We start from the raw sequence: 26,510 nt of genomic DNA on the forward strand, positions 1-26,510 counted from the left end.
TTTTAGGTTGTGAAGGTGTTACTGCAGCGCTGATGTTTTGTTTTAGTAACTTCACTGTTCACATAACATGTCATTACGGCCCGATGACATCATGAACGAATCGGTCAATAAATTAGTTTGCAACGAATTTAATAGGCAAGACACACTTGTACTCCTCACCTGGTTGTTGGAACACACGCTTGACACTATCTGAACCAAATAAGTTTATCTTGGTCTGATCAGACCACAGGAATTTTGTGTCGTGATTTCTTGGTTTCAAAACCGTTACAGCCCTAGAAAAGATATAATCAAATATTTACAAAAATGTGAGTGGTGTACTCACTTGTGAGATACTGTATATGCATTCTATATGGGAATTAAATTGCCACTTTCTTTTTAAATCAATTATTGATCTTTTTTGTTGTTTGTTCATTCAGGAACTCCCTCTTCAGTTTGTCAGCCTAAACTTAAATCTAACCTGAAGGAGAAGTTCCAGTGTGTGTTTGAGGGGATTGCTAAAGCAGGAAACCCAACCCTTCTGAACCAGATCTACACAGAGCTCTACATCACAGAGGGAGGGACTGCAGAGGTCAATGATGAACATGAGGTCAGACAGATTGAAACAGCATCCAGGAAACCAGACAGACCAGAAACAACCATCAGACAAGAAGACATCTTTAAACCCTCACCTGGAAAGGATCGACCAATCAGAACAGTGATGACAAAGGGAGTGGCTGGCATTGGGAAAACAGTCTTAACACAGAAGTTCACTCTGGACTGGGCTGAAGACGAAGCCAACCAGGACATACAGTTCACATTTCCATTCACTTTCAGAGAGCTGAATGTGCTGAAAGAGGAAAAGTACAGCTTGGTGGAACTTGTTCATCTCTTCTTTCCTGAAACCAAAGAAGCAGGAATCTGCAGGTTTGAAGAGTTCCAGGTTGTGTTCATCTTTGACGGTCTGGATGAGTGTCGACTTCCTCTGGACTTCCACAACACTAAAATCCTGACTGATGTTACAGAGTCCACCTCAGTGGATGTGCTGCTGACAAACCTCATCAGGGGGGAACCTGCTTCCCTCTGCTCGCCTCTGGATAACCACACGACCTGCAGCAGCCAATCAGATCCCTCCTGGGTGTGTTGACATGGTGACAGAGGTCAGAGGGTTCACTGACCCACAGAAGGAGGAGTACTTCAGGAAGAGATTCAGAGATAAGAAGCAGGCCGGCAGAATCATCTCCCACATCAAGACATCACGAAGCCTCCACATCATGTGCCACATCCCAGTCTTCTGCTGGATCACTGCTACAGTTCTGGAGGAGGTGTTGAAGACAAGAAAGAGAGGAAATCTGCCCAAAACCCTGAGTGAAATGTACATCCACTTCCTGGTGGTTCAGTCCAGACTGAAGAATGTAAAGTATGATGGAGGAGCTGAGACGGATCCAACCTGGAGTCCAGAGAGCAGGAAGATGATTGAGTCTCTGGGAAAACTGGCTTTTGAGCAGCTGCAGAAAGGAAACCTGATCTTCTATGAATCAGACCTGACAGAGTGTGGCATCGATATCAGAGCAGCCTCAGTGTACTCAGGAGTGTTCACACAGATCTTTAAAGAGGAGAGAGGGCTGTACCAGGACAAGGTCTTCTGCTTCGTCCATCTGAGCGTTCAGGAGTTTCTGGCTGCTCTTCATGTCCATCTGACCTTCATCAACTCTGGTGTCAATCTGCTGGCAGAAGAACAATCAACCTCCCAGAAGTCTGAAACAAGAAAAGATGAATCTGCAGTGACACAGTTCTACCAGAGTGCAGTGGACCAGGCCTTACAGAGTCCAAATGGACACCTGGACTTGTTCCTCCGCTTCCTCCTGGGACTTTCACTGCAGACCAATCAGACTCTCCTACGAGGCCTGCTGACACAGACAGGAAGTAGCTCAGAGACCAATCAGGTAGCGGTCGAGTACATCAAGAAGAAGATCGAAGAGATTCCCTCTGCAGAGAAAAGCATCAATCTGTTCCACTGTCTGAATGAACTTAAGGATCGTTCTCTAGTGGAGCAGATCCAACAGTCCCTGAGTTCAGGAAGTCTCTCCACAGATAAACTCTCACCTGCTCAGTGGTCAGCTCTGGTCTTCATCTTATTTTCATCAGAAAGAGATCTGGACGTGTTTGACCTGAAGAAATAACTCTGCTTCAGAGGAGGCTATTCTGAGGCTGCTGCCAGTGGTCAGAGCCTCCAAGAAAGCTCTGTAAGTGAGATTTAATCATCAATAAATACTCTATATATTAAGAGGAGACAAAAATAATGTTTCCATACTGTTGTCTCTCCAGGCTGAGTGGCTGTAACCTCTCAGAGAGAAGCTGTGAAGCTCTGTCCTCAGTTCTCAGCTCCCAGTCCTCCAGTCTGAGAGAGCTGGACCTGAGTAGCAACAACCTGCAGGATTCAGGAGTGAAGCTGCTGTGTGCTGCAGTGGAAAGTCCACATTGTACACTGGAAACTCTCAGGTCAGATGAAGTCAGTTTTATTTCAAGCTCCATTAATTTAAACAGGCTTTCCTTGGGATTTTGTGATCTGTCGTGAAAGGATATAAGATAAAACAGTCCAGAAAATATTTTTCTAATGTTTGTTCCATTTCAGATTTACTTATTGCACAGCATGAAGTATGAACTTCATCTATGTTTTGATATCATGTGACTTTGATTAGTGAATGTTTGTTTATTCCTGTTTTAGTCATCATTAATTGTTACGACTCCAACTTATTTAGAATAAAACAGCAAGGATTTTAATGTGCGCTGATAAGAGATTGTATCCTGTATCACCAGACTCAATATTTAACACTAATGTCATTTATCTTCTCCAGACTGAATGGCTGTAACCTCCCAGAGACAAGTCTTGAAGCTCTGTCCTCAGTCCTCAGCTCCCAGTCCTCTAGTCTGAGAGAGCTGGACCTGGGTAACAATAACCTGCAGGATTCAGGAGTGAAGCTGCTTTGTGGTGGACTGGGAAGTCCACATTGTACACTGGAAACCCTCAGGTCAGATCATGTCAGAATTTGTAATTTCAATTACTTTTCTCTAAATTTAGTGAAAGTCTTAGGATTTTAACTTTTACAGTACAGAAAATCTTCTACAATTCTCCTCCACCTCTCTGATTGCATAACACTGTTCAAGATTGTGTACAGTTCACCACATTTAATAACCCTTGCAATATCCTGTATAGTAAACTTACCAAACTTGATGATTGATTGTGATCTTGCCTCGTCTCATAACAGTGTAGCCAAATGGTTACAATATGGTGAACAATCTACATTTTTTTCAGTTGGTCTACTACTGGGTCCATACAATAAAAAATGTACAGTCATCATAAACAACAGCAATGAACTTATATTGTCTCTCTTCTCTGCCGCTGAATGGGAGTGGGTGTTTGGGATGGTGACATGGGTCGCTTGGCAAGAGTTTCAGTTTTCAGTATTTAGTAAACTATGAAAAAAAAAAAATACAAAACTATAAAACACACCGGAAAGCCTCTGAGGCACTAGCTCAACACAGCTACCACACATAACCTTTCAAAGCGCCGTGTTTTGCTTGAATTTATGGATTTTTCACATTTGTTTCTTGATTACTGTGATTTACTTTGGACTGCTTCATCTGCTAAGTTAGCCATTTGTTGAAATTAACATCACTAATTTACCTGCTCCACATTACTGGTTGTATTGGGCCAAAATATCTTTGAGTACATAAGCTGAACAAAACTCAGTAGGCTCTTAAACATTTATATCCCAATGCCATAGTTACTGTTAACTCTCTGATTTGTTAATTGTATTATTTATTTATTTATTTTAATTTCCTCTTGCATTTGACACATCAAATGAACTGCCATGTGTGTTGTTTTGTATGCTTGTAGGCTGTCGGGCTGTCTGATCACAGAAGAAGGTTGCTTCTCTGGCCTCAGCTCTGAGCTCCAACCCCTCCCATGTAAGAGAGCTGGACCTGAGCTACAATCATCCAGGAGACTCGGGAGTGAACTTGTTATCTGCTGGACTGGAGGACCCACACTGGAGACTGGACACTCTCAGGTGTGTAGAGGTTGTATGAACAGCCACAGGAAGCCTTGTTCCTTTGCTCAGAACATTGTTGAACATAACAAGGAGATATTTGTGTAGAAGGTCTCCAAGGAATAAACACGAAACTTGTCTGTTGGTAATAACTGATGAAGTTTGGACAGGTCTCTTTGTGTTAAAGGAACTATCATTGTGAGAAATATCCTTTTTTACCCACGATTGAATCAAGTCTCTGGTCTTTCATCTCTGGTCAAGGACATGTTTAGCCTAACTTCGCTCAAAGGCTGGAACAGGTGGAAACTACTAACCCTATCTCTACGAGATCTCTCTATCTCTAAGAGAAAAAATATATCTTCCAGTAACTCCAAATCAGTGCCATTATCTTGGAATAAAATTAACAATTAGCTTAGGGCTGGACAATATGGCTTAAGATGTTATCACGATAAAAGGTTTCATATCTTTCGTTATCAATAATTATCACTAAGTATCCCTAAATTAGCTAATTTTAAATATGCATTGCCTCAAAAACAGTTAGATCAATGTAGAGCATTTTTCTTGCACAAGGATTTAATGATTAAAAACAACTGACAAAAACTAAACTGCTGTATTGTCCAACTGGAAATATTATACTAGTTAGGGCTGTACATATCGATTATTTTTCAAGTCGATTAATCTAACGATTATTTTTTCGATTAGTCGATTAATCTAACGACTAATTTTGTTTATTCTAAAGAAAGAAAAGTTGCCTATTACTCGATTAACATACCAATTTATCCAAAATAAATATCAAAAACATGTCTAATCAATAAATCTATATTTTATTCAATCATCCTGATGAAGCACATTAGACTAATGATAATAGCAGCAAATCTTAAAATCAATCAGATTTCCACGTCACTAATGTGTTGTGATAATAACAATAACCGACATTAATTAGGGTACTTTACTTAAAACTTTAAATGTTTCTGACATGGATTCATTTCAATATTAAGTAATGCAGTATGATGATAAAATGTATTTCTGCATCAGTGAACACCTGAAAGGACTCACAGACTGTACAGACAGTCACAGATTGTCTGTAATTAGATTCAGCTGTTTTCTCGCTTATACATGGCCGTTAAATAAACAGAAAATATGAAACAGCCGATCGTTACATCACTCGCGTTGTAACATTACGTTACCGTGACTGCAGCGGGGCAGAAATTACTTTTAACATGAAGGCAATAAACATTTTAACGGACTACGTGTCCTCGTGCTGATAATGTGCCGTGCTTGTGTGGCGACAGAAAGTAAACACAATTTGCGGTGCTGCCGTCTAGACACAGTGCTGCGGGATAACGTTACTTGCATTTCACGTGTTCGCAGTTGTGCTGCAGTGAAGCTGTTTCCAGTTCACAGAGCTCACGGAGCAGCACGTTGTTGCGTGTCTGTCTGAAATACTCCAAACTTTAGACGGTCAAAGGCATGGTCTTGTAGCTGGAGCTTGTCCGGGATAATCCCACACCGGATGCAGCGACGCGCACGTAATCGACATAATCGATTACGTGCGACGAATCGCCCCAGCCCTAATACTAGTGGTAAACTATTACATGAAATTATAATGACTATAGTAACATTATGTAATAGATTTACAATATAAAAACAGTATTCTATTAAAGTAACATTGTACTTTTTAATTTATGTATACTAATGCACTCATTTGTACTAATTCCTCCTCCATGTTGTGGTTAGTGCCTCTGCATTTGCACCATTCTGGCCTCCTCCTCATAAGAGCAACACGTTCCATTTTGCATCTGTTTTACTAAAGTTATTGTTATAAATATTGTTCAGTAATCTGTTTACTGATCTGACCCCCCCCTTCTCTTTTCAGGGTGGATCCTGGTGGAGTCCGTTGGTTGATACCAGGTCTGAGGAAGTGTAAGTGTGTTTTTCATTTGACTCATGATGACAAAGCAGCACACATTCAACCATTTTCAAACTGTGACATCACTTATTCAAAGTGTCAATCAATGAACAGATGATAGATCAATAACTGCAGCTGCATTGTGTCTCGTTCTCTCCATCAGATTCCTGTGAACTCACACTCGACTCAAACACAGCAAACAGAAGGATCAAACTGTCTGACAACAACCAGAAGGCGACATGTGTGGATGAGGATGAGTCATATCCTGATCATCCAGACAGGTTTGACTGGTGCACTCAGCTGCTGTGTAGAAACGGTCTGACTGGTCGCTGTTACTGGGAGGTCGAGTGGAGAGGAAGTATTGAAATATCAGTGAGTTACAGAGGAATCAGAAGGAAAGGAAACCGAGAAGACTGTGAGTTTGGAGGGAGTGATTTGTCCTGGAGTCTGAGCTGCTCTGATGATGGTTACTCTGTCTGTCACAATAACAGAGAAACATCCATCTCCTCCTCTTCCTCCTCCACCTCCTCTGTCTCTAACAGAGTAGCAGTGTATGTGGACTGTCCTGCTGGCTCTCTGTCCTTCTACAGAGTCTCCTCTGACACACTGATCCACCTCCACACCTTCAACACCACATTCACTGAACCTCTTTATCCTGGCTTTGGGCTCTGGTCCTGGCCTGATTCCTCAGTGTCTCTGTGTTCTCTGCAGGAGGGAGAGTCTCCTCCTGTTAAAGAACAGAGCAGTTGAGTTTGTACAGGATCACAGTTACAGAAATCTTATTGTAATAAAGGCATCAATGAACTTTGGACAAAATGATTTAAAAAGATTTCCTTTGTAAACTTCTTACACTTCCAGTCCTTTAAAGATGTAAATGGTGGAAATGCAGTTGACTTGTACCCTCAGCACCTTTAACATCCTTCTAACTGATGTTTTTTTATGTTGTTTTATCTTAATATTTATCCTTTTGATTATTGCTATATCTATGTTTTTAGTCAGGTCCATTGCACATCCTTTGAATATTGATGTTTTTACTGTGGTTGTTTCTTTTAAAATTGGATTATTTTATTTTCTTACTGCATGTTTGTCTTATGTCTTAAGCCTTTCAGTTCAGTAAAGTAAAAGGAAAAAAAAAAAAGAACAATTTTGTCCACATAAAATAATCCCCCAAACAGCTGTCAATATCAAAACTAAAATAATGTCTTTAACTGTCACTTATTACTGTACATTAACAATGACACAACCATCCGAGGTGAACCAGTCAAAAGTAGTTTCTGACAAGATTCACCTAAAATCTAAAAACTGGTCTCTTTACTAATGAATAATGTGAAGAAATGAAAATATAAATAAATGTGTGTGTATATGTATATAAGCTACTACATGATAAAGATGTTGTATTATCTGACTTTTGAAGTTTGATTACATTTTGTTCCTAAACTCCATCCTGAATCCACCCTTCTGTTAGGATCAGGATTGTCCTATTTTTTGGGATCAAAGAGAACCCATCAAAACCAAGATTGGATCAGGTAATCTAATCCAATGTCAGAATCCTTTTTTTTCTGTTAAACAACCCATTTACAAGATTTGATCCAATCCAATAGCCAAATCTAATCAGATTATTCTGAACAACTGGGTCCGGGTGTCTGAATGGGAGCAAATCCCTGCAACAGGTTCAACATCTGCTGGAAATCAGGTGTCAACATGCTACTGGCCATATTGTGTATTACAGCTTGAGACAAAGCTATTGTCTTTACATTTAGTCAATGTGTTTTGCCCTTAAAATGTTTGTGCCTTCAACTTTATGAAACTGTACAGATTGTAGAATTCTTGTATTTCACAGCTCAAATAAAACACTATTAATAAAGTATTTTTCGTTGATGCTTTCTCGTACATTCTAACTGCCACAGTAAGACTCACTACTTCACAAAAAATAGTTTTGTTCCAGCAGCATCATTCAGACGAACGAGTCGTAGCAACATTGCACTGATGCTATAGAAGCTTTATATGTTATTGAAGTGGTTATTTATTTCAGTATTTTTAATGTTTCTCTTAAAGTCCTGGGTATTGGAGCTGTGAGGACAGTATATCATGTTTGTCTGTGTTGTTTGTAAAATGTGTATCAAGATGGACCTAGGGCCTGTACCAAGAAGTGAGTTCAACATACCCAGGATATGTTTTCGTTATCTGGCTTAACTAACCCTAACAATCGCGATCTGGATAAGCGGCATCACGAAGCTGGTTATCAACTCGGTATAAATCAACCCAGTATTTCCCTATACAGGCGTGAGCGCGTTCACATAAGAGGCTGTGTTAGCAGTAGATGATAAATCACTTGACATGAACAAGTCTACTGTCAGCAGAATGTCATATTTTACAAACTGCAACACTACAGAAACAGGACATGGTCTATGTAGCACGCCTGTATCTGAGACATCCCTTACCAAAATAAAGTATACTTCAAGTTTATTTTACTAAGTAAACTTAAGTAACGTTCAAGTATATTTCCCAAGTATACTTTACATACTAAGTATACTTAGATCATAGTACTAGTAGCATACTTGTAAGTGTACTAATTTAATACTTCTTGGGACTAAATTGGCCCACTTTTTAGTATATAAAAGTATACTTTTAAGTATACTTTAAAGTGTAAGAGTGGTAAACTTTGAGTTCACAACTAGTTTACATCCAAGTTTTATTTTGTACTGCAGTTGTACTACAAGTGAACTTATAGATATACTGCTAGTTTACTAGTTATATACTTCTAGCCTGGATTTGTAGTTTATGAAAGTACAGTTTTAAGTATACTACTCAGTAAACTACTAGTTTAATAGTTTTTATACTAACTCAGTAATTAACTCACTCTACCAGTGGACTACACATATAAATATTCACAAGACAAACTCAGGAGTCAAAATAGTCAATTACTTTATAAATCAAAGTTTTCAAACAAATATTCTTTTGGATGTCCAGTTCAAACAAAGGACAACATAGTACGAACACATAGCTAGCTACCCACAAACAGTGGTACTTCTTTAGTTTCTGCATTTAAAGTATACTACTAAGTTTCCAATTAGCTTATAGTATTTATACTTGAAATAAACCATTAACTGTACTTTAAGCATGCAGACTTGATGTTAACTTGCATGTACACAACCAGCGAACTATACATGAACACAAGGTAAAACTCGGGAATGAAAATAGTTTTTTTCTCTACAAATCAAAGTTTTAAACAAATATTGTTTTGGATGTCCAGTTCAACAAACAGTATAAACACATATGTAGGGTCACTAGCTCCCCACAAAGAGGTTGTACTCCTCTAGTTTCTGCCCTGTTAAATGGCAGAGGAACCACAAAACTAAATGTTCTTTTCATACGGTCTTCTTTGCAGTAGCTTGCTTGGCGTAGCTTTCGTTGTTGCATTTTTTTCTTATGATGCGTCTCACATCATGGATGCTGATGTTAGGAAATTTCGACAGAGCATGGCCTGTGAGTTAAAACACAAATACAAATCAAAACATTACTTTATAACTGATTTCTCTATCACACCAAATTTACCATCCAGAATTAACACAATAAACAGTCAAAGGAGCATGTAGGGATATACAATTCAACTTGAGTTTTTTTTGTTTTTTTCAGATAAGTTTCTGAATATTAATGCAATCTGCAAAATACTATATTTACATGTAACTGAAAATGTCCTTTAAACGCCTACCTTTACATAGATTAGGGTAAGCGTTTTTAGGGCATCATCAAAGTGGGCTTTTTGTGTGCATTGTTTGCATAATTTGTTTGCCACATTCACAAATCTGAACTGATGATCCCAGATTCGACTTTTAGAGATTAGAGGCTTTTCACATAATGTTTGAAAGGTATCATTTTTTTCCATGTTGGAGGTAACAGTAATTGAACCACCGTCACCTCCAACATGGAACACTACAGTCATTTTGTAAAAAGAACTGTATGAGTAATGCTTAGGAATTTATTTTTAATGAAATTTTCCTTTAATTAAATGCACTCACCAACTATAGCTTCAAGTTTTGTGTTATCGAGTTGTGGCTTGGATTCCATGTCTTTGTGTGCCCCAGACTGTCTCCCCGTCAAACTTGAATAGGACAGTGTTTCCCTGCCGTAGACAAGCACAGCAAGGTCCCCTATGTAGACCGATGGATTTGCAGTCCGCAGACAGTTAAGCTTTCGTCTAGGGACTTTGACATCAGAGCCTGGCACAAGAGACACCTGCAAAATAACAGACTGATCACTTAGATTGTAACTGGTCTAACATTGTTTTTACACAACAAAGTTATGAAAATACAATCATACACATTCCCCGGGAAATCTATGTATTCATCAACACTGCAGTGTGCATATTAACCAAGTTATTATTCCCTGACAAGACAGGAAATCTGGGAGGTGTTTTATTTCCCAATAAAAAACATGAATTAGAGTGCAAAATGCTACTGTGCCACGCAAGGGAGAACCTTGCCACACGGCTGTATAGTGTCTGCATTGACATTAACCTTTCCAGTGGGAAAAGTGGGAATACCTCCTTGGTTTCCTGTCTGGTTAGGCAATACATAATAACCAGTTAACATGCACATTTACCACACAGTTGAATATGTAGATTTTCCAGGTAATGTGTATAGTCACTGCCAAGTCGTTATAGATTTACCGACAAATTTTATAATCAACATATTGACACATGGACTGTGACATATCTATGTATGAGATTTAGTTACCATATCATCAGACACCACTTCAGGAGAAACACATGCAGAAGCTGGTGAGTCTACAGATGCTGTTGGTGTCGACCAGTTGGATGCAGAAGTTGAGGTCTGTTGTGTGACTTTTTCAATTGTGTGATCTTTCAACTTTGTTACTACTACCGGAAGCTCTGTTAAAAGAATGAAGATATAAATGATTATAAGACCAGGGTGCAAAAGCTTAGATTGTCTGCAGGTTTCAGCAAGATTAATATAAGACATGTTAAGAGTTTTTTATGCCATCTGATTATATTTAATAAAAAAAAAATAGGAACAATTTTTGACAATTTTGTGCTTTTTTTTCGAAGGCTTTCACTAATATTTAATGAACCAAGGAAACCTTCCAATTTATATGACTTGGTGGATACTGGGGGAATGTTGTCAGCGTTCACCCATTAGGCAACATGAAGGTGTTGGTCCAAATTGACTGGCAATCTTTAATGTCAATGTCTTTAAGTTAAGTGTACGAAACTGCCATTTTCAGGCTTTGACTTTCAGTGATGCAAAGATTTTTTTATTTTTCTATCTGGCCGGTATTCTTTGGTTGCTTTGAAATCAACAAACACGTACCCATTTAACTCCATTACATTAGGATGATGGTTGCCAAGTAATCAGGAGGAAATAGAAAGAAATATATTTTATTATTTTCATTGTGGGTATATTTCATGTTGCTTTATTTTCTCTGCATTTTTTTATCTTGTCTAAGGGCAAATTATTTGTTTCTTTAAAATCATAAAATTACCTCTCATGGCATCTAGTATGTCTTCAACATTGCCTTCTTTCAGCCTCTTGTTCTCTCTTTTAAGTTCCTTAATTTGCAGCTGTGCCTTACTCCAGTTCCTGGGCAGTAGGTCCTCATCTGATGACTCCTTTTCAGAAGTTGACTACACCAACACACAAAGACAAAAAAACTCTACAGTAACAGACACAAGATTAAATAGTCTCCAGCCTCTTTACCAGCAAAGTCACATACAAGCTAGTACTTTAACGAATCACTTAAATAATTTACCTCTAAAGATGCTCGCTTAGCCAACAGCTCCTTCTTCAGGTCTTCAATCATTTGGTCTGCTGTCTCTTTTGAGGTACAGGTTGCCCTTTTGCTCTTTTGCTGTCAAAATGACAAGTTTTTTAATTCATAGTTTTCAGTCACGTGACATTTGCGGTACCTGGAGGGCAAAACAACAGACCAACACTAATAGGCTAATATTGGCTAATTATTGTTTAAATTCTGAGGGTTTAAAGGTTGTGATGATGTACCCCCCCATCAATAAATATCAGTTAAACAAGAATCACAAATGTTTATTTATCAGAAATGGTGAAATACTTCTAGTATTAAATCAAATATTACCACATTTACAAACTTTCATAACTATCATAAAGCATCTACCATAAAGAAATCATAAAAGTGAAAAAAAAACAAATGGCATTACTTGTAATTAGTGACATAAAAATGGCAAACTAAGATGCTAAACCTTGATTACATTTAAATATGCTTTTGCTTTTCAGTTTAAGTTTTCTTCACATCAATATTGAGTAAGGAAACTAACTTAACTTACCTGTTTTGTTGGCCTTTCGTCCTCCTCTTCCACATCCTTCATCCACCTACTGTTTGGCTTTGTCTTCCTCTTGAGTGTTTGGTTCCAGATGTCTTCACCCTTTATGAATTCCTCCCTCTTCTTGCAAAGGTCACTGTAGTTGTCTGTGAAAAGAGTTTGTGTAAATTACACTGAGCAAATTAAAATCCCGACTGGGTCTTTGGGCTATGTCTTTAAGCTCTCCCTAACAGACAGCTTGTTGGCAATATTAAATTAACATTATCCACAATTTTAAATTATTAGTATCCAAAAACACAAAACAAACCCAGTTATGCTAATCCTTGAAGTTAACCATTAACATTAAGCTAGGTGACAGATTAAGTGCTAGCAAACTTACCCCAAGCATTAACACCTTAGCAGGAAAAAAAGGCCGGACCATCTTTCTTTTTTCTGCCTTTGTTCCACTTAACATTTATCCATCCATCTTCATCCTCCAGTTTGGGGCACTCTGTAACCATTTTTGAAGATTTTTGCTGGTCTTCAACACTCATCCAATCAATTTTTCCAACTTCCACGGTTTTGTCCTTGAAATAATATATCGCAAATGCCATTGTGGAGATTAATTAATGTTATCACTGACAATTATGTTTGTTTTCGCATAATGAAGTGTCTACAAACAGTAACGTTACAAATAGCTATCTGACTGAAACGTCTCTTTGTCTCTCAAATGCAGAGAAGCCAAGAAGATGGCAGTTCAAGTTCAAATAATGAGGATGGTGATGGCAGTTACCTAAATGTGGTCAGTATGAATGATGATCAGGCTGACACTGCAACTAATATTGTCAGTGTCGATGAATCATTTAAATGTTATAGTAATGACAAACACCCACCAGAAGTTCCCAGTGCCTATAATGATCTCTTCAAATAGCTTCCTGAATCAGATCAGCAGCCAGAAAAGGCTTTTACATTTTTTTAATATTATAATGATATGAAAGAAGGGAAAGCAAATAATTCTTAGTATTTGTGTAGCTATAACCAGCTAATGTTTGGTATTTTTACTTTGTAAATGACTAAAACTATTAATTTATTATCTAAGTTAGAATTAAATTTCCTGCTGATCAAAATTGGATTTTTTTCAGACCTAGCTACCTCATTAAATAAATATAGACATATTTATAAGCATTCCATTTTTGTCCTCAAGTTGTCAAATAGATGTTTACCATTATTCTCATATCACAGTTTCCTGCACATAAACAGTAATATCTAATATCTATTAATTGCGGTACAAGACAAGCCTGTCATTTCTTGAAATGTTCCTTGGCATTTTACCCTTCATGTTTTTTCCTTTGTTAACCTTTAGAACAACAATAAAGGAGATGGAGTAAACACAGAAGATGACACGAGGAATGCATCCAACGGTGAAGATGAAGAGGATGAAGAGGTAGACAATGAAGACTTTTCCACAACTGGGCTGTTGGGTACTGATATTCAAGAGGTAAATACATAATTACACAGTTTTAGCCCCACTGGTTATTATGTGTTCTTTCCAACCTATTGCTCCAAGGCGACAATGCTGGGCCGACTGCAAATTGGTGAGCACATTCATGCTTCTCAGAGGATGTACCCTGTCAACTATGTTGACATTATTACTTTTTGTCCAGTGCCACCCTAACTCCATTCTCCCACTCCTGGCATTCTCCTAATATGCACCAAGCCAGTGGCAGCAGAGGACCTGCACAAATTCAATGAGATTATTTTATTCATCAAATTATTTTTTTCTCTTTCCCTTGTTAACTTTTAGAACGACAGTGAGGATGACCAAATAAACACAGAAGATGACTTGAATTTTGCTTCCAACAGTGAAAACAAAGATTATGAAGTGGACAATGAAAACTCCTCCACAAGTAGCCTGTTGGATACTGACATTGAAGAGGTAAATACACAAATGTGCACTGCACAGTTTTTATCTTTACTAAATAAATGCCTACCCTTTAAATTAAGTCTTTCAAGTCATCTTTTTACGTTGTTAACCTGCAGAACGAGCATGAACTATCAGATTCCAAAGCAAACATGCTTGATGCTGCAAGGAGTGAAGATGAAAACGATGTGGACAGTGAAGATTTGATGGAGGGCAACACTAGTGGAGAAAACACATCTGAATTTTCTGAGGTATGTAGTAAGTGGTTCAATGACATGGTGTTAGTAGTTAGTGTAATAGCTTATGTAAAAAAGTCCGGTTCATGAAATGAGTGCATTAAAAGTCAATATAAAATAGCTATGGGCTAGCTATTTCCCATGGATAGATAGAAAGCTATTTGCTGTGTCTAAATCACCTGGGGAAATCGCAGTGCGTTGCCTAGAAATCATGTTTTAGGATTTTGTTACATTATTTGACACCTAATTTTATAGTTGTGTGAGGTAGAGTTGAGGAACCAGGAAGTAGTGCAAGGCTCTCTATTCTATTTTAAATATAACACTGTGTGTAAATGTGGAATTCAGTAGGGCTGGTTCCAAATACTCGACCGTTCGACATTTGATTTTCAATTTTGAGATTCGATTGTTGAGTTTTTTTCCACGCGCCTGATCTCCACTGACAGCAGTGAATGTAACACTCCAGTTCACATCAAAGGGAAAACAATGAAGCCCTTAGCTTTGTGGGAGCACTTTAAACTGAGTGATGACAGCAGTTGTATGGAAGAGAACTAGTAATGATATTTCGCCACCATTAGGACTGATGTCACATCATGTATGGGTAATTAGGCTCTACAAAAGTTTAACGTATAGGTACACACACAGATAGCTAAGAGGGCTGGTCAATAAAACTATAGTTATCGCAATGTACTTTTTTCAATAACAATATAACAAATGTTCATTTTGTTTACTTAAATCATAAACGAATTAGGACTTATTTTTTTATTAAGATGTTTATTTTGTTAAAGAAAAAGGACTGAGCTTTGAGCTTTGGTTGTTTGTCTATGTGTGGCCCTGCGATGGACTGGCGACCTGTCCAGGGTGGACCCCGCCTTTCGCCCAATGTCAGCGGGGATTGGCTTCCCCCTGTGACCCTGTACGCAGGATAAGTGGTTGATGATGGATGGTTCTACCTCAGAATTGTGAACTGATCCACTGTCTGGCCTCGTGTTGACCATAAAGAAGAGTTTAAACCACAATTAACCATTAGGTTTCTTCAACTTTCACTCAGGAGCACAAATCAAAAGAAACAACGATTTGATACTTACCGTGATAATTAGCGATATTGAAAGATATGCAACTTTTTATATGTAACATTTTTGTCCATATCGTCCAGCCCTAGTAGCTACTCTTTCTTTTGGGATTGCAGCTTGATAGGATATGTTGAAAGTATTATCAGTTTTGTTATAATCCATGGCAAGCATTTCAAGAAAATTACATTTGCTAAAATTAAACAGTGTGCTAGACTGATAGTCCTGATTCTCTCTCTCTCTCTCTCTCTCTCTCGGTCAGTGAAGACACAGCAGATACTGGTGACAAGCCCTTGTATCCTGGTGCACCTCTCTCAAAAGGAGAAAGTGTATTGATGCTGATGTCCTATCTGTTACGGCACAATTTAACCGGCGAGGCACTTACTCACTTACTGGAAATGTTTAACATAATGTTTCCAGGTCTGATCCCATCTTCACATTACATTTTCCACAAAGAATTTTGAAGTTCATCTAAATTTGAAGTTCACTTTTATTGTGAAAGCTGTTTTAAATACTTTGGCATTAGCACAGACTGTCCCTCCCAATGTGACTCTTGCAACACAGTATTTGATGCCAATGCAAACCTAAAGAATGGCTTTTATTTTCTTGTGTTGCCCCTGTATGCACAGATTAAGCAACTTCTGCAAGAGCATGGTGTCAGTCTTAATGAAAAAACTAGAACATTTGGGGTCCTCTCTGACATACAGTCTGGTGAAGAGTATCAAAATTTATGTGACAGTGGCATTCTTGGAAAAGATGACTTGACGCTTATTTGGAATTGGGATGGCGCACCAGTGTTTAAAAGTTCAAAATGCAGCATTTGGCCAATTCAGTGTCAGGTAATTGAACTGGATCCAGAAGTGAGGAAAAAGCATATTCTGATGTCAGCATTATGGTTTGGCCCAAGTAAACCGTCCATGTTAACATTACTAACACCATTTGTTAAAGAGGCCTCATTATTAGAGACTGAAGGGATTGAATGGTAGCTCTGATTTGATGGCTCGTCCATTGCTTCGAAACACAAGGCAGTTTAATGGCTTTTACGGCTGTGACTTTTGCTATCACAAAGGTGGCAAATTCTATCAGTATGATCGACCTGAACCCCCACTTCGAAACGAGAGAGATCATTTCAGTCATGCAATGTCAGCTACAGTGAATGAGCCAGTGTTTGGAGTCAAAGGGCCATCTCCTTTAGATTATTTAATAAGGTTACAAGAGTAAACACAAGTACAAGCCAAGTACACTTAAACTTTCAGTATTCAGAAAGAATACTTTTCTTTAGTATATCATGATCAAATGATTAAGTACAAGTATATGCCAAATATACTTAGACTTTTCTGTATACTTGTCAGTATAAGCCAAGTATACTTAAGTATAATTTTGTTAAGTATATATATTGAAAGTAGACTGAAAGCACACTCTCTTATTTTTAGTTTAAAACAAGTATTCTAATAGCACACTTGAATAAACAGGGAGGCAGAAAGTCGCAGACACTGTGAATGCCTACATGAAAAGGCGTAGTCTATAAAAAGTGTTCTTATGAGCTGTATGAAAATATCAGCCTCAGTCTTTCAGCTCGGCTGTGTGTCCATCGTGATCGTTCGACATCACTTTAAAAAAATTCTCGTCAGTTCAAAAATGAGATTCATGTATTTAACACACTTAAGTGTTCCAACATTGTTCTAAATTAATGTCAATGAAATGAAAAATCCATTCATGCCATAAAATGTGCTCAAATAATGGTTGAATCTCAACATCGAGGCTACTGAAAACTCACCTCATTACCTGCGCCCACATCGCAAAAGGTGGGGCAGAACAGAGACTTCCTGTCAGTACATTTCTGCAGACAGACTGACACACTTGCATTAGTACACGTCTTGATATATATATATATATATAACCATATTGTTTCAGATTGCATTGGCGAGAGTAAATATGAGATAACTTATATACATACTGCTTCCAATATAAATATAGGCTATAAGAAAAATTAAATGCATTTATTTTAACGGCTTTGACAGGCTGTGTGAAACGGACTGGGGAGCACATAAAAAATATGAAACACATTTCAAAGCAATTAGTAGGCTTACTGTAAAAACCTGTAGGTCTACAATAACCTAAGGCTTTTAATCAGTCTCTGTAGGATGATATCGCTATAGATAAGAGTTTCTCCACATCACCGCAGCAAACATAAAGCAGCCTATAAAACAGTCTGTGGGGTTTCCTACGGATGGTGATGTCATTTTACAAGAGAGCTTGCGTGACCACTGGAGGGCAGTAAACACTTGGAGTCCATATTATTAAACAACAGTTTAATCATTTCTGTGTTAACATATAGAGAGTCATGGTCGGCCTGAGGAACAGTAGTGCTAAAATAATGCAGTGAATGTGGAATAATGTCAGTGTAAACATAAGAATTATTGTCAGTGCTGCAGTTACTGACAGTGACCACTGTAGGGCAGTGATTATACTCATTTCTCTGTGAGTCCCTTAACGATCCAGTTCATCCAGATGAATGTTTGTGTTGAACACATCACCGTCTGTATCAGTGTGGCTAACAGCAGTCATCAATACAATTCTGCTATAATACTGCTCTCAGGCTGCTGCTGGGTTTCTCTTGACACTGGTAGAAATGATGTTTAGTTTCCACAAATTGCATCCAGAGAATATTCATTAGGATATTTTAAAGCTGATTGATTGGTTGATTGATGTCAGTATTGATACTGAAATTATGCTGAAATCTTCTTTGAACAGAATCTTGAAGACACGTTGATACTTTTTAAGTATGTACAAGGGAAAAGTGAGAGAGACGTCTATGAAGATTCTCAGCCATCCAGGTCATAGTTATCCAACGAAGGTTAAAATCAAGGGCAACTGGACTTGGTTGAAGATACTGGAAGACGTTTCGTCCCTCATCCAAAGGACTTCTTCAGTGAGAGAGACATTTCCACTAAAGCTAACAGAGTTAAATTATGGTGTTGTTTTGTAGAATTAGGACCAAATATTCAACATTTCCTCCGACAGCAGCAGGAGTGAATTTTAAAAGCTTAGACATGTAACTAGTACTTTAACCTGACGTTTAATATTCAGTTAAATATGTTAACATTTTGTAAAGATGATGCTGAATCACTTCATTTAACAACAATTGTATTTATAACTGTGCTCTAAAAAGAAAATGACAACTTTCCAATCCCAAATGAATTTTTCAAATCTTTTTGCAGGAATTAAATATTGAACATCTTGTCAACAGCATCAAATTACTGAGTTTCTTATTGGAACTTTTATTTTTATTCATTGATTTCATTTAATTCGGCTGTTATTATTAGATGTTTGAATTGTCATAATACTCAAGTTTTATAACTAATGAACTAATGTCATGTTCTGTGTTGCTGGTTTGAGTTTGTTGATCAGGTTTTAAGTTTGAAAACAGCTGTTTGTGTAACTTTGATGCAGAACATCTGGACTGAAGAGGAAAAAGTTGTGTTTTTGTTGCTGTACACCTCTCTGACATCGACTTCTTTCCTCCTGATAGCTCACTGACAAGTCTTTACTTCCTCTGCTGACTTTCTGTTGTTGATATTATTCTGTTCAGTAATAATTAAGACTTAAGCCAGTTGCAGTACGTAACATAAGAACATTAGCTGTAACAGAGATGGGAAGTCAACGGCACCAGCCAATAAAACAAGAAGAACAGCAGTGCGAGTGGACCAGCTGCCAGGATGCATGATGCAGGGCTCTACAGAGTATTTCACTCGCATATCTCCCAAAATATAAATACATGGGAAGCAGAAAAATGTACCAACCGTAATTATCCCGTATGTAGACTGTTTTTCTTGCACATGCATTGTATAAATGGAAACATTCCACAAAAATTAAACTCCTGTAACAGTGGGCGGTGTTGGGAAGGTCACTATGGAAATGTAATACCGATTACAAGTTACCCTATTTAAAATATATCAGTAGCCTAGTTCAACTACTCTATCAAAGTAATTTAACTTATCGCATTTCATTACTTTTCAAAATTTCAAATAAATGCTTTTTCAACTGTTAAACATTTTCAAAAGACATTTTGAGAGTAGTGATGGCAAGTTCGACTCTTTTGACAAACTCAAAGTCACCAAATCTCGTTCATTAAAATGAACTAATCTGGTTTTTGTGTCATTTCGTTCATTTGAACTAGGCTGGTCATTGCGGCGCTGCAGCCTCTAGTGGGCGATTTAAAAACAGCGCCGTCGTCAAACCCGGAAGGCTGCCTGGCTTGCTTTAATTGACAAAGTATAATGCACAAATTCACCTCTAGATTACTGTATATCATCATTATATAAACCCCTCTGGACCCACAACCAAATTCAAACCATGTAAAAACCACAGAAATATGTTGTCTATATGTAATCACCACTACTCCGGCTAAATCCTTCCATTGTCACAATCTTTCCTGAGTTTACAACCAGACCAGACCAATCCAATATCAGATTAGCGTATATAGAAGTAATAAGCTTGATACACTATATGAATAAACACACTCTTGTTAAAATCCAACCAATTTAATAATAATCTGGATCAAGCCACCAAGTTCTTAAAGAACTCCAGCACAGAGAGAGGAACAGAGAAATATTAACACATTATATAAATGCAGCAGTTTGGCAGGTCTGGACGCAGAATGGGTCACATCAGGTCCTGATTCTGCAGACAGAGAAACAAACATGAGCACATCGCTCTCAAACACTGCAGGTTGTTCTGTTTCCTGTGCTGCCTACTTACTGTAGCCAAGTTGTCCCGAGTCGTGGTCAAGAGCAATAGTTGTCAGTTTGTGACGTACTAGTTCAATGCAGTGGGGGAAGCCCTGCAGTGTCAGTTTTTGATATATGATATTTAACAGGAAAGACCGAGTAAGGAAGTGGTTGGGTTGGACAGAGGGCCAGAACCCGGACTTTGAGCCAGGAGACTGGGGTTTGTGTCCCATGTGAAACAAAAAGTCAACATTAAATATTTTTATTTAGGGAAGTTATGACATAAATGACGTTAATTAACTCACATGTTAACTGACATGTAGTTATTTAAACCCAACCATGATCTTTTCCTAACCTTAACCAGTAGCAAACAAGTATTTTCTGTGCCTAAACCAAACTGCAACGTTTCACGACTTTAATAACCTGCGTTTCTAAATGGCAATGTTTTAAATTGCTAGCGTTTTATTTAAGTGTCAGGGACACAAGGTCAAGGATTTGTATAGTTTAGGCTTTATTTAGCAAACAAATCAAATAAAGTTTCAAATCATATTACACAAAAAAAGTAACAGAATTACTCAAAGTGGGTCTTAACGAAACTGAGGTCAACATAACAAAACCACAACAATTCTGAACATAACAAACCTGACCTCCTGAATGACACAAAATGAGGGGGGGGGGCGGGGCACATACACCAAACACAAAGGGGAGAAAACTTGACTACAATTAAAAAAGACCCAAAATAAACCCAACAACCAACCATAAGAAAATTGTCAGGGTTTCAGGCAGAGAAGACCCAAACGCAGCTCTGAGTTAAGACAGTTTATTCAAAAGAGAATGAGCAGGGGAAGTCAGAGGATCGAGGCTGAGGCTCTCTCCCAGGTCCAGGCTTGGGGGGAAATCCGAGAGCGGGGAAGTGTCCAGGCTGCGGGCAGAACCGAGAGCTTACTGGCTGGCAGTTCGCTGAGGCCGTGGAGGTCTTCTGAGACAGAGAGAGAAAAGGTTAGATTAATGCAAACGATTCTCACGATGCAAGACAGATTCTAAGGTTTGTTGGGGCTGACACAACATACGCATGGAGATTCAACAATCCAGCGAGGACTGGATGTCTGAGCCTCCTATTTAGGCAGTGGCTGATTGTGGAACACAGGTCAGGTGCGCTGATTGAGGATGAGTCTCAGGTGAGACAACAACATGCTCACCACACGCACTCCAGACAGACATCCACAACACTCACACAAGCTCACAGCCAGGGCCTCGTGACAAAAATACTTAACACACACTACTGAAACCCAAGATTAATCTAACAAACAAAATATCCACATGCTGCTGTGTTGTTATAAGACTTTTGTAGTTCAGAGTCCCTCTGCCAGTAGTTGGTTCTTCCACTTCCTGTGGTGGAATATAAAAGGCCGTCTCAACCTCCAGCAGCCCCTTTGGCAGCTGACTGGGCAGCAGCAGCATGTGGAGATACAAAGGACAAGTATAAATCACTAAACAATTCCTCTCAAATGAATACTGTTAACCAAAATGCGTGCACTCAGATTGGAAAGTGGCATCATTTGTGAAAATAATTAATATTTCTAAAGAAAATGTGATTTATAAAGAGTGAAAAATAAAGCCATTACTGCCACTTTAGGTGTTGACGGTTGATAGAACCGTCACAAAAGTCTAACCGGGTGTTGCATATTTATTATTGTTATATGTTTGTTGTTAAGCGTTGCTAACTTCACCGCGGATCCCTAAACGTCAATAATTGATGCTAAAGGGCTAACTGAGTCGTTAAAAAGCGACGACAAAGGGCCTCGAATATGTGACGAGTCGGGAGTGAGAACGTGTTGGCAGCAGCTCCCATGGAAGCGCACATTGTAAATAGTAAAACCATAAACTAAAAGGTAAAGTATTAAATTAAAATAATACATACTAGTATCAAATAGTAAAACTTATTCTGCGTGTACATTAATGTAGAAATATGTTGTCAATGTTAGGTAGCTGGTTACAGCAAACAATCTCTGAAAGTCATCTTCTCTGCCCAAAAGTTGTTCAGGAAAAATGCCCAGAAATGTACAAACAAATATAGCCCACAACTTTTGCTGACTTTTGAGGATTACCAACTGATGTAGGTAGAAGGATACACAGTTGAGGAGTAATGTATAACTTGTTTTTAATAAAATGGCCATCCTTTAAATTAGCCTCACACCAGTGCACTGCTGAGGGTTTAATTGAGCGTAAACTTGCCAAAGAAACATAAGTTTGTCACGGTCAGCCATGTTTATGGTTTACATTTGGCGTCATGCACCACCATGCAACTGAAACACTTTGAGGTCGGAAGTTTCAACTGGGAAATATCCCAGTTCCGACTGGTCTCGAACGCGCCATAAATCCATTAGTCATAGGTCATTTTCCAAGCTTGCACAGGTGCATTGTAATACCTTGTCAAAAACAAAAACTGTCACGCTTCATTAAATCAGAGCATCAGACCGATAAACATTGTTATGAGCTAGCTAACCAATTTATCATATATTTTACTTTAGAACTTCCAGTAGGTATGTCTCTCGCTGGCACGACCGGATTGTGAATGGACAGAGGATGGCAGAGGGAAGTGATTTAGGAATGGAAACAGGTGGCGGCAGAAATGGAAAATGGAAAATTGTGGAAAAGGGAAATGAAAACGGGGAAGAGTTAGCAAAATGAGAGCTCAGAGGAAACCGATAATGAGCCACATCTAGCTTCAACAGAAGGTAGAAACGAAGAGTACAAAGTAATAATTAAAATGATTCAGGAGCCTCATTTGGCGAGTGGAACCCGGTTCACTTAACAAAACCTATAAACAAGTTGGTTGGCAATGTGAAAAGTTCACGAGTAATGTGAAACGGAGCACTGATGGTTTTTTTGCACTGATCAGCAAGGGAAGGCTGTTCGGCTTAACAAGATTGAAGATAAGCGAGTGCAAGGATCATTGATCAACAATAATTCAAAGAAGGTTCGAGGAGTCATTTCGGGAATACCCACAAATATGTCAGTAGATCAAGTGAAGGAAAATGCGGAAGGAGCACGGGTAGCCGAGGCACAACGCTTGAACGCAACACGGAATGGTGAAAGATGTGACAGCTTGTCTGTTATGATGTTTTTGATGAGGAAAGGCTGCCATCTAAGGTATATCTAGGTGCCATGATGAGCTATGATGTCAGACATTATGTCCCCCCCCCCCTCTGAGGTGCTTTAAGTGAGAAACATATGGACATGTAGCAGCTGTATGTAAGGGCAAACAAAGGTGTGGAAGATGTAATTGTGGAGGAGAACACAGCTCGGCCTACAGGGGATGTGAGGCTAGAGCTCCAGAAATACAGAGAATTAAAACATCAGAAGGGAAACCATACGCTGAAGCAACCAAGAGAGCAGGTTGGCAACCAGACAGACCAAACAATAAACACGTTAGTGCAGAATGTACAAAGTCAAGAACATGTGACAAAATCAAGGAATCACTATGATGGTGGGGAAAAATGAGTTTGTTTGTCTGTTTGTGGTCGATGTTGTAAACTGCTCTGCGCAAACAGAGAAGAAAACAGAAAAAAATCAAAATAATAGTTAAAGCAGCAGAAAAGTACTTCAAGGGGGTTTGTGTGGGAGGAGGTTGAGGAACACCAAGCTCACAAGCACCATCATGGGGTGGTGGATCTTCATGATCCTAACTAGACTGCAATGGAATGCAAGACGTCTAATTGCTAATGGACAGAATTTAAGCTTTTTATTTCAAACCTTCAAGATAAACCCAATATTATATGCATACAGGAAACATGGCTAAAACCACAATGGGACTTTGTAATTCAGGGTTTCACAGCAATTAGGAATGATAGGGGTGGAAAAGGTGGTGGGGTAGCAACGATTGTGCTGAATGGGACAAGGTTTAGTTTGATGAGTGTAGAAAAAGAGCACGAAGCAATAGTAGTCAAAAGCCGGACAGGAAGAGATGAACTAACAATAATTAATTACTTTAACCCTTGCAATAGATTAAACATAGACACACTGAACACTGTGGGTGGGCAAACACGGGATAAAGTGGTTTATGAAGTGGTGGGGAAGTAAAAAAGACAGATACTAATGGATTAATCATAGAGGAATTAATCGTGGGTAAGGGATTAGTTTGCATGAATGATGGAAGTGGCACCAGATATAACAGAGTTCAAAATACAGAAAGTGCAATTGACTTAATCTCAGGGAGTAGCAGGCATTACAACGCGGGAGGTGTTAAATACATCATCAGGAGGGAGTGATCACTATCCTATAATACTTAAGGTCGGAGTAGAGATACAGCATGAGGAAAACTCAAGAATAAAAAGGTGGAAACTAGATGGAGCAGATTGGGACACATTTCAAATTATGTAAAGAGAAGTTTGAGAGTTTAATCAGAAGATTTATCAGATGGGGACCAATTTAATAAAAAGGTGGTGGGAGTCGTTATAAATGCAGCAGAGGAAACAACAGAAGTAACAGGGAGCAGAGGGACAAAGAATGTACCATGGTGGGATCTCTAAACTGTAGCATTTGCTAATTGTAAGTCATTTAGGCAGTTAAAAAAACATCATTCACTAGAGATATTAATTACAAAAGATCACACGCAAGGAGGGCTATCTCAAAGACAAGACAATCATCTCAAGGGAAGGACAACATCTGTCATAACATTGGAAGATAGTGATCTTACTGTAGTTTTAAAATTATTTAACCAGACGTGTCTCTCACGCGGGCCTCTCTGGTGTTTCCTCAAAGTTTAGTTTCACTTCCGTGAGGTTGTGGCACAGTTAGTTTTCTCCGTCTGAAACCACATCTGAAGGTAATGTAACATGTTTAAAATGTTTTCCTCGTTAACACAAACTGTCGTTATCGTAGTTATAATAGAAACAGCAGAAATCTGCCACTGGATGCTTCATTTCTTCAATCTCACAGCTGAGTTTCACTGTAAAAAAAAAAAAAGGAGGAAGGAGGCGAAACAGCCACAATAAGTTATAAATGTCCGCCATGTTGTGAATATTTGGGATGTAAACAGCGAAATAAGAGCAGAATGAAAGTTAGTTTCTTCTCAGGAGCTGTTGATACTGTGTAGCTGCACTTTCTGATGAGTGAAGGCAGCTTTTCCTGCCTGAAGCAGCCTGTGGAGGAGGCGGAGACGAGCCGCTGCTCTCCCGCTGTCTGAGACTCTAACACCGGACAGCCGCTGGAGAACAGCTGCTAGTGTCGGTGAATGCTGTCAGGAGATTTACCTGCAGGACTCATGTGGACTCTGCAGGCACAGAGGGCTTAAACCTTTTATTATCTAAGTAAATAAATGTAGCCTAATATAAAAATATATGTAACTGCGTCACTAAATGAGCTCTAACTCTCCAAGAGGAAGTAACTTAGTGTCGCTTCTTTATGTCAAGTTGAATTTAAATCTGATCTGAAGAGATTTCCTTTCAACACATCTTTAATCATTTTCTATCTCGATCTGTTTGTGTAACTTGCAGAAGTGGAAAGTAAGTAAAGTAGCAATTCCGGCCTACTAAGTAATTTCCTGGAGTATTTCTGCTCCTTTCTACTGCAGTACATCTCAGAGGGAGAGACTTGACTAATCTACATTTTGTTTCTTTTTAGATTAAGATTTTGACAAAACAATCTGCTATTAATAAACTCATTTTATATTTCCATGACCTTTATGTGCTGCTTATGTCACCGAGTATCATGTGTTATCAGTTTGTAAAATGTTTGTATCTAACATTTTAATCTGCACATGGATATAAAGAAACATAAAATGAACATATTCAAGTAAAGTACAAGTACTTCACTTTTTATTGGCTGGTTCAGTGAGCAGAGAAAGAAAAACAAAAGTTAATGACTCCAGTGAAAAAAGTAATCAGGTACTTTGCAGATTCAGATTTTACACAAAAAATATTTGGTCAACAAGTAAAATATGAAGGAATATTATAGATGAACCTATCCAATAGTCTATAAAGTAATTTAAATTAGAAACATTTACTGTTACATGTCATTATCTTAATACTTGTTTAACTAAAGTAAAACTTGCAGGACCTTTTCTTTGAACAGAGTATTTGCTCAGTGTAGTATTAACAGTTGTGAGTACTTGATGTACTGGTTCACTGATTGGATGTTTTTGACCACCTCTGGTCCACAGACCTGCTGCACATCACTGTTCATGTGGCAGGTGTATAAATTACACTTTAGGCAGGAGGAGTAAGATTGTTGGGGAAGAGTTGTTGTTGGGCAGAGTAGGTTGGGTACATGTCTTCACCAGAGACTGTATATAATGCTGCAATCCAGGCAACTCGGAACTGGGAA

The 26,510-nt window shown here is 38.5% G+C and overlaps 3 protein-coding genes across 4 annotated transcripts in view; 2 read left to right on the forward strand and 1 right to left on the reverse strand.

Moving 5' to 3' along the window:
* The window catches only part of LOC119910112 (nucleotide-binding oligomerization domain-containing protein 1-like), a 1,078,472-nt gene that overhangs the window by 18,922 nt on the left and 1,033,040 nt on the right, over window positions 1-26,510 (reverse strand). The window lies entirely within an intron of this gene.
* LOC119903097 (NACHT, LRR and PYD domains-containing protein 12-like) overlaps window positions 1-26,510 on the forward strand; it is a 242,149-nt gene that overhangs the window by 12,941 nt on the left and 202,698 nt on the right. The window lies entirely within an intron of this gene.
* LOC119905417 (stonustoxin subunit beta-like) lies at window positions 3,411-7,815 on the forward strand. Its single transcript, XM_038722450.1, has 4 exons — window positions 3,411-3,422; window positions 3,901-4,049; window positions 5,905-5,951; window positions 6,101-7,815. Exons 1-4 carry the CDS (start codon window positions 3,411-3,413, stop codon window positions 6,685-6,687), a joined length of 795 nt encoding a protein of 264 aa, XP_038578378.1. The 3' UTR covers window positions 6,688-7,815.

The sequence above is a fragment of the Micropterus salmoides genome, unplaced genomic scaffold (genome assembly GCF_014851395.1).
Source record: "Micropterus salmoides isolate LMB-PRFRI ecotype aquatic unplaced genomic scaffold, ASM1485139v1 Ms_hic_scaffold_1, whole genome shotgun sequence".
NCBI classification, from domain to species: Eukaryota; Metazoa; Chordata; class Actinopteri; order Centrarchiformes; family Centrarchidae; genus Micropterus; species Micropterus salmoides.

Bases quoted from the DNA above. Each gene is read 5' to 3' on its own strand.
- LOC119905417 (XM_038722450.1), top strand. The intron at 4,050-5,904 runs GTGTGTAGAGGT...TTCTCTTTTCAG, and splicing joins TGGAGACTGGACACTCTCAG to GGTGGATCCTGGTGGAGTCC. The intron at 5,952-6,100 runs GTAAGTGTGTTT...TCTCTCCATCAG, and splicing joins GATACCAGGTCTGAGGAAGT to ATTCCTGTGAACTCACACTC.